The 12,863-nt window shown below is 40.3% G+C and overlaps 1 protein-coding gene across 1 annotated transcript in view; it reads right to left on the bottom strand.

Moving 5' to 3' along the window:
* angpt1 (angiopoietin 1) overlaps window positions 1-12,863 on the bottom strand; it is a 54,554-nt gene that overhangs the window by 15,024 nt on the left and 26,667 nt on the right. Inside the window, exons 5-7 of the mRNA XM_069176724.1 lie at window positions 8,931-9,058; window positions 6,839-6,940; window positions 3,435-3,601 (exon numbers count right to left, since the gene is read on the bottom strand). Coding sequence (XP_069032825.1) covers window positions 3,435-3,601; window positions 6,839-6,940; window positions 8,931-9,058 — 397 coding nt within the window. The remainder of the gene's footprint in view (window positions 1-3,434; window positions 3,602-6,838; window positions 6,941-8,930; window positions 9,059-12,863) is intronic.

The following is a 12,863-nucleotide window of genomic DNA, read 5'->3' as shown; positions in this document are numbered from 1 at the left end:
TTTATTCTGTGAACATGATTTCATCTATAAAGGATTAGGACCCCATATTTCACAAAAGAATAATTGCACACCTCCATTCCTCCCTTGCTCCCTCTCTCCCAAATTGAGTAATTTCCGCTCACAGTACATGTAGATGAAACCAAGGAGCTGGCAGCAAGACAAACATTTCCTGGCCGGTAATGCTCAATAGTGTTTATGATAAATTGTCAGTCGTGTGCACTGTTGGACTTCGACTATTATTCTGCCTGCTTTCTAAGTGGTGCTTGTCTATTCAATGCCGTGTTGGCTTTTGTGCGTAGAACGTGTGTGTGTGTGTGTGAAGATTGACTATACAATATGAGCTCTATATAAATGTTTGTCTGACTCGCGCTGATGCAGACTGTATTCCAGTAAACCTCCATAGACGACAGAAAATATTCCAAAACTAACTAAAAGACAGACCCTATCACTTATAACGATTTCTTACGTTTCAAAGCAACGAATGCAATCTGGGGAACTTATCGTAGACTGTTTGACTTTTAAAAGCAGGTCGTTGCCAAAGCAGAAAGAACAGAGAATGTGGCAACACTGGTTTGTTTTGGCCTGTGTTTCAGAGGAGCAATGTGTGATTATCATACCACAACTATTCTTCAAGAACAAGTCTATTTATAGGAATCAGCATGTCGGTTGGACTCCTAAAGAGTACGAGCCTGCATCCAAAGCAGGCTGGAATGGCCGGGGATGCCCTTTGGCTGCCTCAGTGGAACAAAAACAATTATTATCACTGGAAAGGTCAAGTGTGGGATGTTAAAAAATATGTGTGAAACATCGTAAAGGATGATATTAAAGCAAATATAATTGTTTATGTAAAGTGTGTGTGTGTGTGGGTGTGTGAAAGAGCTACAGAAGGTGTAGGATGGTGCTGAAAAAGCTAAAGTTGTTAACATTTCGATAAGCTCCTCTCTTTTGAATACAGTAAAGTACGTATTGAGGTTTGATAAACAAACCTATAAATACACTGGCCTGCACTTCACATATCTGTGTGGCATGTTGACAAGATTGAAGTCTGTGCATTTAAACCAAAGCCAAAGATGAAGACTGAAGGTAACAAGAGATGAAGTTTCACTCTATTCTCACTTTGTGGTCACGCAAAACCTCAACTTTGTGTTAAATTCAAAACAAAAAAACAACTCGATCTCTTCCGCTTGATTGAAATCGATTCTCCAGACCCTTAGAGAAAACCTGGAGTCCACTCCAGGTACAAACTCCTCAAAACAAAAACCTTGTAAAGTGAAACTCCTGTCAACACAAGACAATTCTGTAAATTAGACGTGGCAAAAAGTCTACCGACCCGGAGCTGTGATGAAACACTTGAAACCTGTATTCCTTTCTGGAGATTTGGTGCAAGGAATAGACGGATTAAGGTAAATGCTTTGAAGCCACAGAAACTTGTTCCGTATTTTGTCATTCAAAGCCAAACGAAAGACATTTCGCAACTGAAGGGACCTCTTATCAGAAACAACCAATCATCCAGTGAAAACGGCAGAATTGGAGATGTCAGACTTTCACCTCTGAAGCCAGCGATTGCTTGGAAGTCTGTGGAATTTGCAGTAGTTTTCCACATCAGAGAGGGCCAAGCATCTGCCATAGTTTGAGTCCTGTTATCATTAACCCCCTCAAAAGAAAACAGAAACCTTTGACCTCGTCACATAAGGACAAAGCATCAATCAGAGTCAAATTTGCAATGGGGGGACGATGACAAGTGATACATTTGGGTCAGAAGGAATTCGCAACGAGACAAACCCCACCACAGACTTATATAACAGGACAGACATGATTGAAGTGTCTGCAAAGCTCACAGTTACTTCCAATAAGAATCTTAACACCTCTGAACATTTTGTCTTTCCATTGAAGTAATATTTCCTATGAGGGTTTCTTTCCTCCTTCTTTCATCTCAGACATACGCTGCAGACAATAGTTTAATCATTTTCAGACATGCAATCGTCCAGGCGAGAACATGTCAAAAAGAGTCCAAAGGTTTGTCAACACAAGATGCGTTTCAGTCACGTTTTTCAGCCATTCATTTCACGGCTGTCTGACGGAACAAATACACGTCTATCTTAATCTACACAGGCTGTGCGATTGTCTGCATTTCACACTCATTATATGTGTGTAACTGTGACCTGAAGCGTATTTGCACGCACTAATGTTTTCTTCCATTTTATGGGCATAACAGTGATTTTGTAATGGGCTCTGAAGACTGCCAAAAGTCAACTTCCACACTCAGAACTGTTTGGAGAGAAGCTTCTGCTGTTTTCACTTTGCAGGTTGGGTCAACATTGGGTAAGAGTCGAGAGCTACGCACTGTAGTGGCTCGGTGAGGCTGTACTGGCATAACAGTGCTTCGAGAGAAATGATTATAAGATGAGTTAACAATGTTACCAGACTGATGTTTGGCAGGTAAGTTGAGTTTTTTAGTGTGCCAGGATGCTCGTACTTGCTAATTAGCACTAAGCGGAAAGTATAGGTAGAGCAATTGGAATGGCATTAGTTTGGTAGGTATTTGGTCATTAGCCAAAAATTGGCTTGATGATGGTTCTCAATTAAAAGTTAATCGGTAATTATTCATCTGAGGGCAGTCTCGCATAACCAGATTTACATCTAGAGCGCTGTGCCAGTACTGCAGAGTGGTATAAGAGGAAAAAAAAATGCTCCGGTTTGTTTGTATTCCTTTAAACCAATTGCAATAGTCTTCGGCGGCTCTAAACGCAGGATGCAGCAGCGGTACCCTTACAAAATTATGCCAAGGAAAATAGTTTTGGTGGAACATTTGCAAATGGGAAGGTGAGCCTTAGCATTAAATTGACCAAATCCCCGTAAAAGATAAAAAAAAAAAAAAAAAAACAAGCAGGCCTGCCTTATTGCGTGATCCAAATCTTTGACGAAACTTGCCATTTTCAGAGTATAAGTTGCTACCTCGGAGGTTGTTGTTGTAGTTTCCTGTTGCAACGGGGATTTTCAAAGCAGTAACACACAGATGGATGAACTGAAAGAGTAAATTATTGACACATCTATGCCAATGTTCTACATCTGGTGAGTCAGACTAATCCAAGGGGGATATGAATGTTTGTAGTTTAGATATTTTGATCTGGACCAATATGATGGACTGACTGACTGGCTGACCTGGCCATGCTAATAGCGTGGGAAAAAAAACTATTTGTAAAATTTTTTGCAAAGCCATACATTTTTCCTTGTAAAGTCTGTAACACTTGAACTTGGAGTGCAAATATGGAACTGCAGTTCAAACTATCATTGTTTATTGTACCAGCCACTACTAAAAGCTGCAATGAAGGTAGAACTTTTTTCTTTAACTTCATTGTCACTTTCTTAGCCTGAAAAAACAATCCCCCCCCCCACAAACACTTTATCTACAGAAGTATTATTAGCAGTATTACCTGTAGTTTTGTTTCTCACTGCCAATTTGGAAGCGGTCATACAGTGAGAAGGCCTGATGTCCGTCCCAGTCGGTCAGTTCCACACGGAGGGCGTACTGCCTCTGGCTGGTCAGCTGGTAAACGTACTCATTTCCCAACCAGTGCTCCGCGGACACACTCCCAAATCCCTGCAGTGAAGGAAGAGAAATTAAACAATCAACATGAAAATATCACAAAAAACCCTTTTTGTAAATCATAAACTAGATATTATCCACCGCTATTTCCTCTGTTTTCCTAGAATGATAAAAAGCTCAACACTGGAGGATTGTGGAATGGATGGGAAGAAATTTCTTCATTTATTTATTGATTTATTTTCAGTCAATCAGAAATTAAATCAGAGCAAGCATTTCCTGATAAGAAATGAAGTGGTTGTTTATCTATCAGAAATGTTTCTGTGCAGCTTTGATAGATTTTTTTTTTTTATTTACACTGTAGCATTTCAGCACAATTATGTATTTATCTTGACTTCAGTGAAAAGCTACATGCATTACATCCATTACATATGAATGCATCTTATGCAGGTTTGTTAGGCATACTTTTGGCTTGCTCTACCTATCTTCTGAAGTGTGTAAATTGGTACCAGCTGAAATAGACACCTTTTTTCCATTTCTGTCTTCCACTGAAGTCACACATGTTTAACTCATTATTACTTAAAGACTTCTTTTCCCAGAATATATACTACATGCACAGACACTCCTTCAAACAACTGGGAGAGTTTGTATTCGATCAGAGTGGCTCCCGGTCACAGGCAAAGTGCTTCTGACAGCAGCAAGAGCTGTCAGAAGATTGCTACAGGGTGGGGGGGGATATCACCGAGCATGATGACATTACAGCTCTGACAGGATCGTCTCGACTGCTCTATTAAAGACCGGGGGATGGAGGGAGTGGGGCGCAAAGGAGGCAAAGTTAGTGAGAATTCTGTGTTTGTGCTGAGTGTGTGTGGTGGTGAGGAATGGAAAGGAGGGAAAGTAAATATGGGGCATTCCTCTGGTCTTAGGCATGTCCTGCTGAGTGGGTGGAAGAGAAAGGGGCTGGGGCCCATTACCACTTTCTCTCCCTTTCCCTTCTTCCCCCTTTCTTTCTCTATATTTGATCTCATTCCTGATGAGATGTTCCCTTCTGACTGGCTTTCAGTTCGGTCCAATGCCTCCTACTGTGACCGCGGTTTATCTCAAGAACTCTGGCGGGAAAACAGGCTTGGAGTCGAGCTCTTTGGAAAATGTTCTGTTGTATAGTTCAGATGCTTTGCGATTTCTTCACACGCAAACCTGCTCTACATCACTCAGCCCAGAAAAGATGAGAAGATGGTTAGTCATATTGTTGGACTCAGCGCTTGGTTTGCATGTCAGTTACACTTGCAACAATCAAGTAATGTTTCCTAGTAAAAACGAAATGCAAATAGTCAACAATGTAAATCTCAGGAGGTGTGCAACTGTTGGCCAACAGTTGTTCCCAACGTTTGTTATCTGATATACTCCATCAGCCATCAGATGAGCTTGAGTACTTTATCAGCACCACCAATCATGTAAGTGGATGTTATTTAACAACGTTATAATGTAATATGGGCATTGTTCCGTGATCGTTTAGGTTGTTTTAGTCAGGGTTGCAATGCTACTTTGGAGTGGCAGCAGCTTGAACTATTTATCCATAATTTTTCTCATTACTTTTAGGGAACTATTTATAAAGATTTTTCATTAGTGTTAACTATTTTATTTCAACAGCTTATGCATTACTTACAGCTGTGATGCATTAAGATGCTTTTTTTAAACTACACGCATTACTTCAAAGTATTTAAACTTCTCTGGTCACTTGCTAACATTAAAAACTCTCAGTTATGTGACATGACAGTTAGGTTGATAAATGATTGTTGCAAATAATAATGTGCGGTCACCTGGTAATGTAATCATGATCTTGAGGTCACATTTTAAAATTCGCCCTACATCTTTGTTGCCAAAATTTCCTCCGTCGCCCCACAAAGAAACGGAGCCTCACAGGCGACTGAAAGATTTACAAATCCTTCAGGTCCATTAAATGTGTGATTACAAGCGGCAAGAGACCAAGAATGAGAAAATTATGAACACAATAAAACACTATCAATCACCTCTCGTCTTTTAAAGGAGACTGTTAATATAAAATCTGTAATGCTAAGCTGTTATTTCAGCACTGTAAAGCTCTGTGAGTGTACCCTAGTGTACTGAGCACTCCGAGCTCTCTATCTGTACACCTGGTCAAAGCTGGACGGTTTACGTCTGTCTCACTGCTGTTACTATTTTAGGACTAAAGATGTCTTTATTTTTCTTCACCGCCTTTTTTGTCTTTTATATGTATTTCATGTCTGTTCCCTTTTGCATTGCTGTTCTTTCACCTTCCTCTCTACTTCAGAACCAGGTCTGTTTGAGCAAGTGCCTCCGGTCCTAAATGCTGATATGTTGTTTGGTGTTCATTTTTCTCCAAAATCTCTTCATATCTTTTTTTTAAGAACTCTACAATTAATATGCAAGTGTAACTAACGACCATCACAGCTTTCAGTCCCAGCTATGGGCTTTCATTTGTAACACTGTTAGAATTCTTTGGCTTGTAATGTCCACCAATGACTTTGAGATCCTTTCCCATTGACTAATACGTTGTACATGAAGAGCAGTGATGACAGGGGAGGTAACTCAACCACTAACTACGAACAGAGAGCCGATAATAGGGGCAAGAAGGAACATAAACTAACAGCTAGCGGAAGGTATACATAGGCAAACTTCAATGATGCAACTGCCAGCGGTAGTAAATCCAATTTACCATATAAACACAGCGTAGGTTGGAAATGTTAACACCCTTAACGCAAGTACGCATAGATTTCTCCTTGATGACAAACACATGAAACACCTGGCACGGCGCTACTGAGACTAAACACATGCGTTGTTGTCAGATTTGGGTAGTAATTTCCTGTTGGAGAAGAGGAAAAATAACAGCGGGTCACTGAAGCCTCGGCTGAGGAGCGGTGTGAGTCTCAAACACCCTAGACAATATTGCTAATACAAAAATGACAGGAGAGCTATTGCTGAGGAGGAATGACATCTGGCTGATGTGTTCCAAATGGTCTTGGATCAGCGGACCTTGTTTTCAACATGTTCAATCGGGGCCAAAATCTGCACAGTATTTGTCATAATCCCACTGTGGAAGTGTTTTTTTTTTTTAAACAGGATGTTTTACTCATCCCACAGTTGTGTAATTTAAGCTTAATGGATACAGATGAGTTTGTGCTCTCCATTCATTGTCTTGTATTTAAAGAAGTAACATTATCATCTTGTTTTTAATGGATATGGATGAGCGTCAGGACGGTGAATGTTTGTGTGCACGTTGTTGTCCCGTCTCACCATCTTGTAATCCTTCCACGTCCTCTGGAAGTCCACACTGCCGTCTTCTCTGCGCTGGATGACTGTCCACCCACCACCGGCTGTTTCCATGTTGCAATACACCTACGCAATTGAAAAGAGAACGAAAAGGAAGGGTGGGAAAAAGCACACATGTATGAAGGTGATGGAACAGTGATAGCACCCGTAGGTCTTTGTAAATTCAGAAGATGTAATTCAACTACCAGGCTAATGAATTCAACATTCTATATGAGTCTCAGTGGCATTAACAAAAGAAATGTAGGGTCATTTTGGACAATCATTTGGTTTCAGACACTCCTTTTCCCAGCTCTCCTGATGAATCATCTCTGGGAATGCGACGTATCTGTGTCCTCCTCAAAATTAATCAGCGTCTCCTTATCCCTCACCAACTCCCTGGAGATGCTCCTCATCAGCGGGCCTTGTTTCTACGGGATCAAAGTCGAGGTCCGGGCTGGACACATACCAGCAGACACCTGGGTGTAACGTGGCCCTTAACCTTGGACCTCAGTGTGTGTAAGCTGATAACGCAGGGCGGGCGCTCTATCTAGCAGTCTTGCTCTTTGTTTTGAGGAGGAGACCCCAGGGTGGAGCGGAGAAGGTCTCTCACCTCAGCCGGCCCACGCAGCTGAACACACACCACCACAGCCTGGGTATAATTAAGGAAGTAGCCCTGACAGAACCCTTCTCCCCAAGACTAACTCATCATTCATGCCATACATGAATGCACAAAGAAGCATGTAGACACACACACACACACACACGTGACTTTGTGTGGCTGTCTTTGAGAGGACATTCATTGACAACCCATTACCGTGACCTTAACCATCACAACTAAGTTCCTAAAACCACCGCTAACCCTCACCCTGACCTAAAGCGAATTTTAACCTGAACCCTAAAACCAAGTCTTAAGCCTCAAACAGCCCTTCTGTTAGAAAGTGAGGACCGGCAGAAATGTCCTCACGTTGGCAGAATGTCCTCACTTTGATGGTCTAAAAACAAAACGAGACCTCGCGTAGATAGTCGAACAAGTACGCAAACACCAAAAACTTCAGCCAAGAGTAAATATGCATGTATATATCTGTTGTATTTCCACTCAGATCTTTTAGTATAAAACAGGTTGTTGGAAACGGACCTTTTTTCAACAGATGAACAAAAACAAAACTTAAACTAAAACTAAAAGTTAGCTAGCGAGCTTGCGTTCTCTTTTCGAGTCGAACACAAACTTAAAAGCGCAATGGGTCCTCATAAATGTTGTACAGTGAAAAGTGTAAAGTGTCCTTAGAAGCGCTATAAAAATAAAATATTATTATTATTATTATTAAAATGACAAACCTTTCAAATCAAATAGTCTCATCTTATCGAGGCTATACAGAGCTGTCGTTACTACACCACAGACGTTAACAGCATGCCGAGCTTCGAGGAAATATGTTTAAAGCTTCTTCATTCTCTTATGGAAATTGGAAAAATATGCACAATAACGTTTAAGTAGTTTTATACTTTATAACTATTCCCACTTTTTGTGAAGTGAATTGAGAATTCAAATTTGAGTTTGACTTATTACAATTCTGTTTCTGCAATTCTCCCTGCAGCAATGTGCTTGAGTCAGAGACAGAAATCCACACACACAAACCTTCTGCCAACCTCCTATCTTATCAAATCATCACTCTCATCAATCATCGTGTAGACATTAAGAACACACACATCTATACACACACACACACACACACACACACACACACACACACACACACTTGCACCATTGTCACCATTGTCAGTGTCCGGTTTCACATTTTCACCTCCCTGCTAAACTCCTGCGCTCTTGAAGCTGCCAGATATATTTTTAGCTTTTGATATTTCTGCAGCAGCTCGTGTTCATCATTCACACTCATCAGTGGCTCGTGTAGTGTGGTGGGACAAGCTCCTTAGCTCACATGGAGAAAGCTGAGTTTCGCTCCAACTCAAACCAAATGAAATCCTTTAAATCAAGTGTAAAAGTCCCTCTTAGAAGCGATGAAAACTGAGATATTTTCACATTTCAGTGGACTGCTGGCTGTACGATGCTGCGGCTTCTCACCTTTTTGGTCTCCTGCGAATTAATCTGGATGTTGAAGATGCCGTTCTTATGGAAGCCAGCCTGGTACAGGTCGGCACAGTCACGGAACGTCTTCTCTTCATCCACGACCTTCGTACTGTTAGGAACAACTGTGAACACACGAGAAAAAAAAGGGAATAATGTTTTACTATTTTTATCTGTAGAACATCATATAACAAAGGTAAATTAAACACAGGAAACTGATTTGAAGTAGATAATGGGAGTTAGAAATATTTAAGTTATATATGTGTTAGGTTCTAAGTTCTAATATTGTCATTTTTACACAAGCCACTTAACATTTTGCTGCCACATATGTCAGCTGTCTGTAAGAAACATGAGAAGAGCAAATTTGGACTTTGAGAGAATGTCAAAACTCAGGTGAGCGTGCTGCAGGATCTTGTGATAAAGGAACACAAAACACTTGATATGTTACAAAAGACACAGATACTTAAGAATAACACTGTAAATAAAGGGTTAGGCTATTAAAACGGGCAACCTTGTCAGATGGGAAGTCCTGTCAGTTGGGGAATCGCAGTTCTATTGTGTTTCACAAATTGGGAACAAACCCATTACTGGTCAATTTATCATATTTCAGATCTGCAGGTTTCACAGGAAACATTTTAAAAGTAGTCTAAGCCTGTGACTATGACCACAAGATCAAATTAGAGCGACAAACTTATGAGCAAGAGAAAAGTGGTTCATTGGCTGGATGAGAGGAGGCCTCAGACTTTGACAGCCCAGCTGCATCCATTTCCATCTGCGGATAATTATGGCAGCACTATTTTGAAACCAAGCAAGGGGCTAAGGACAAAATACTACAAGCTATAAATTTCAAGTTCCTGTTATAACAAGTGGTTTATATTTACCTTCCAAGCCCTTGTTATATTGATGGAAATTCCTTCCAATGTTCTTATTTTTTTTTTTCCTCTCCCTTTTTCCTCCCATACGAGGAGCTCATCTCAGTTTTCACACCATTGTTTTTATTGTTGGAATTGTTGAGTCAAAGAAGATGTCAGTGGGAAGTGAAATGTGTCAGCGATCTTTACCCTTCGCTTTGATCCCCTCCTCCCGAGCACGAAACCTTTCGGTGGAAGCAGGCTGCTTATTTGGGTGTACAATCTGAGCATTTTGACAAAGTATTGAGTGTCAGCGACAAGAGTCTCCTGCTGCGACAGGTTGACAGAGTGGACCCTCGCTCTCCAGACTCTAATACAACAAAGGACGGCCCTGTCAGGCGGTAATTTACCCCAAGCCGGCAGACAGCGGGGCACATTTTAGAGGCCAAGACGATTGCTGTGAGAAGGGAACTTTCTGCTATTCTGTTCGTCACAGTGTGGACAATTATTTCACAATTGCCTTTGAGATCTCTCTCATTGGGAAGAAGACTGTCTACTGAGGGGGCTTCATGCTCCAGCGTGCTCGCGGTTCCCTTGAACAGCTTGCTGCCCAGCTCTCCAAATATTATTTATGTCCCAATATTTATTTACAGAAAAATATTTTGTGGTTCAGTGGGGACTCGTATTCAGTAGGGGGTTCATGTGAAAAGACCAGCAGGGCTTGGGTGTTTGCATAAATCAGGACCCTTGCCAAATGAGCCCAAATACGAGAACTAAAGAGGTTGAATAATGGAGCTAAATGGACTGCCATGGACATCACTGCTCCCATGTGACCATAATCACTCCACCGAGCTCTGCTGAGGGTGAAACTGATTCCATACAAGACCCAATGCATCTATTTAGTGCACTAATGTATGAAGGATGGAAAGAACTGTAAAATAATACCACTTTATCTCCACAGTACAACGTAAATTTATGACGATGATGTGTAAAGTTTGCCCTGGCTGGATGTGTAAAAATGTCTAGATGTAAAAATAGTAACAATACTTGAAATTTCCATGAATGTCTTTCCTTTTTTTTTTATTTTTTTTTTCCTTTTCTTTTGATTTAAGTGAAATGGGGGAAGAGTGAAAGGGGGAGTATTATAAATAATATTCCTTTCCTTTGTCACATTCTGGACTTGCTCATTAATTACTTATAATTAGGATCAATTAGACCCCAATTGGACCTCTTATGAACAAACCCCCAAAATAGATATCCTTAGATAGATTTATTTATAATATGAGAGGGGCCGTGCTGCATTTGAAAATCTATTATATTTAGTTGGTTTTACAGCTCAAACAAAAGTAGAGTCTGTTGTGAACTTTGGCATCAGTTCAAAGTAATTTTTTATAAGCATTTATCATAATTTTTTGTCAAACTCATTAAGGATCAAGCTGTTAAAACAAATTATTTGAATGGTAAAACAGCCCCCTGGGGTCTCCGTGAGGCTCAACAGAGGATGAGGGGTAACATGTGAGGAGGGTCACTCGTATCGTGTGGAAAAACAAAAGTGGATAACGTGAGATTTAAGTCGTATACTGTATTTCTGCTTGGTTTTCTCAGTGTTTATGTCAGGTGCAGTCTCTTAAAAATGGCAATGTATACAAATACCGTGCATCCAGATATACATTCTGTGTGAATCATGTCACAACTAAACACAGTTTATCACTGCAATATATCACTCTATTGAAGAACTCTTCACATATCTGCTGACATTTTCACCTCCAACAGCTATTTATGTTTTTATAGTTTACATTTAGGCTTTTCCAGGCACTTGGTGAAGGTTAGTAAAATATCTTGGTAAAACATTGGAAAAGTCAACACTGACTTGAAACCTAATAGGACATGTGCCAACTGTTCCCATCTTTAATTAAAACCATGGACTTTCTCCAACCTGCACCAAGTTACTGCAACATAAGTCATATGGTCTGGGAAAAGAATTTTCCATTGAACATCAACCTTGCAATGTTTACTCTAAAATGTATTGAGCAAAACAAATGTGCAACATATAACATGTATAACAGCGTAGATGTAAATAATTCTATCTGAATTGTTTTTTTTACTTGGTCTTATTTTATTTCACATGTATTTACAGCCGGTCTGCATGGACTAAATAAGAGTTGGGATGTGGATGACTTTGGTGAAGGCAGTCATGACTTCACCAACTTAGATCACTGAATGTAGAAACCATTGTTTACTAAATGTCAGCATAGAATACAGTGCTCCATTTTACCTTTGTAACATTCATATGTTCAAATACTACACAAAAATGAAATAGTTTAATTCTCGCAGTGAATAGTGAGGTGAGAGGTACCACTACCTTTCGAACAATAACCCAGGTGGCTGGCAATAACACACACACTTTACAGTGATGTGTGTGGAACTCATTCTACCAGTCAGTGAAGCATGAAAATAATCACGTGCAGCACTTACAGATTAGCTCTAATGAAGTGGTTTACCACACTGTAATGTTGCGGCATTACACAGCAAAATGCTATTTTTTTGAGGCTTTGCATGGAACCGTAAAATAATTACACTCTTTGACTCTGACAAAGCAGCTGTAAAAATGATTTATGTCATTCATTCAGGGGGATAGTATAAAACTCTAAAACAAAATTATATTACGTAAGAGATTTTTCTTCTTCTTTTTTTTTTTTTTTTACAGTGTTTCCACTGAGGTCAATTACTGTTCATACGAGTGTGTGGCTCGTTGCACTCTAATGAGGTTTGGGTAATGATTACAACCTAAACAAGAGCTCCACTGCAGCATGTGGCCACATCAAAAAAAAGTTTCCTGACCCTCACTTTGCACTACAACAGTTGAAACAAACACTGGAAACCTTAATTTTAGGAAAAGCCCTCCATGGACAGCTTGTGGGGGGGGGGCACTGATGGAGATCTAGTGTTAAAACTCCCTTTTCTGAGTACCAGCAGCTTCCCCAAAGCAAAGTCAAAAATGATTTGAGTCCACGCTTTAAAGGAAATGCTCCGGCTCAGTTTTCAAAACAAAGTTTAATGCAAGCAGACGCCACTCGGT

This window comes from Embiotoca jacksoni, unplaced genomic scaffold (assembly GCF_022577435.1).
Source record: "Embiotoca jacksoni isolate LCO1_2020_lvr unplaced genomic scaffold, fEmbJac1.0.p SCAF_7, whole genome shotgun sequence".
Lineage (NCBI taxonomy): Eukaryota > Metazoa > Chordata > Actinopteri > Embiotocidae > Embiotoca > Embiotoca jacksoni.
The sequence above is the reverse complement of the archived record's forward strand: the minus strand, read 5'-3'. Positions and strand labels throughout refer to the sequence as shown.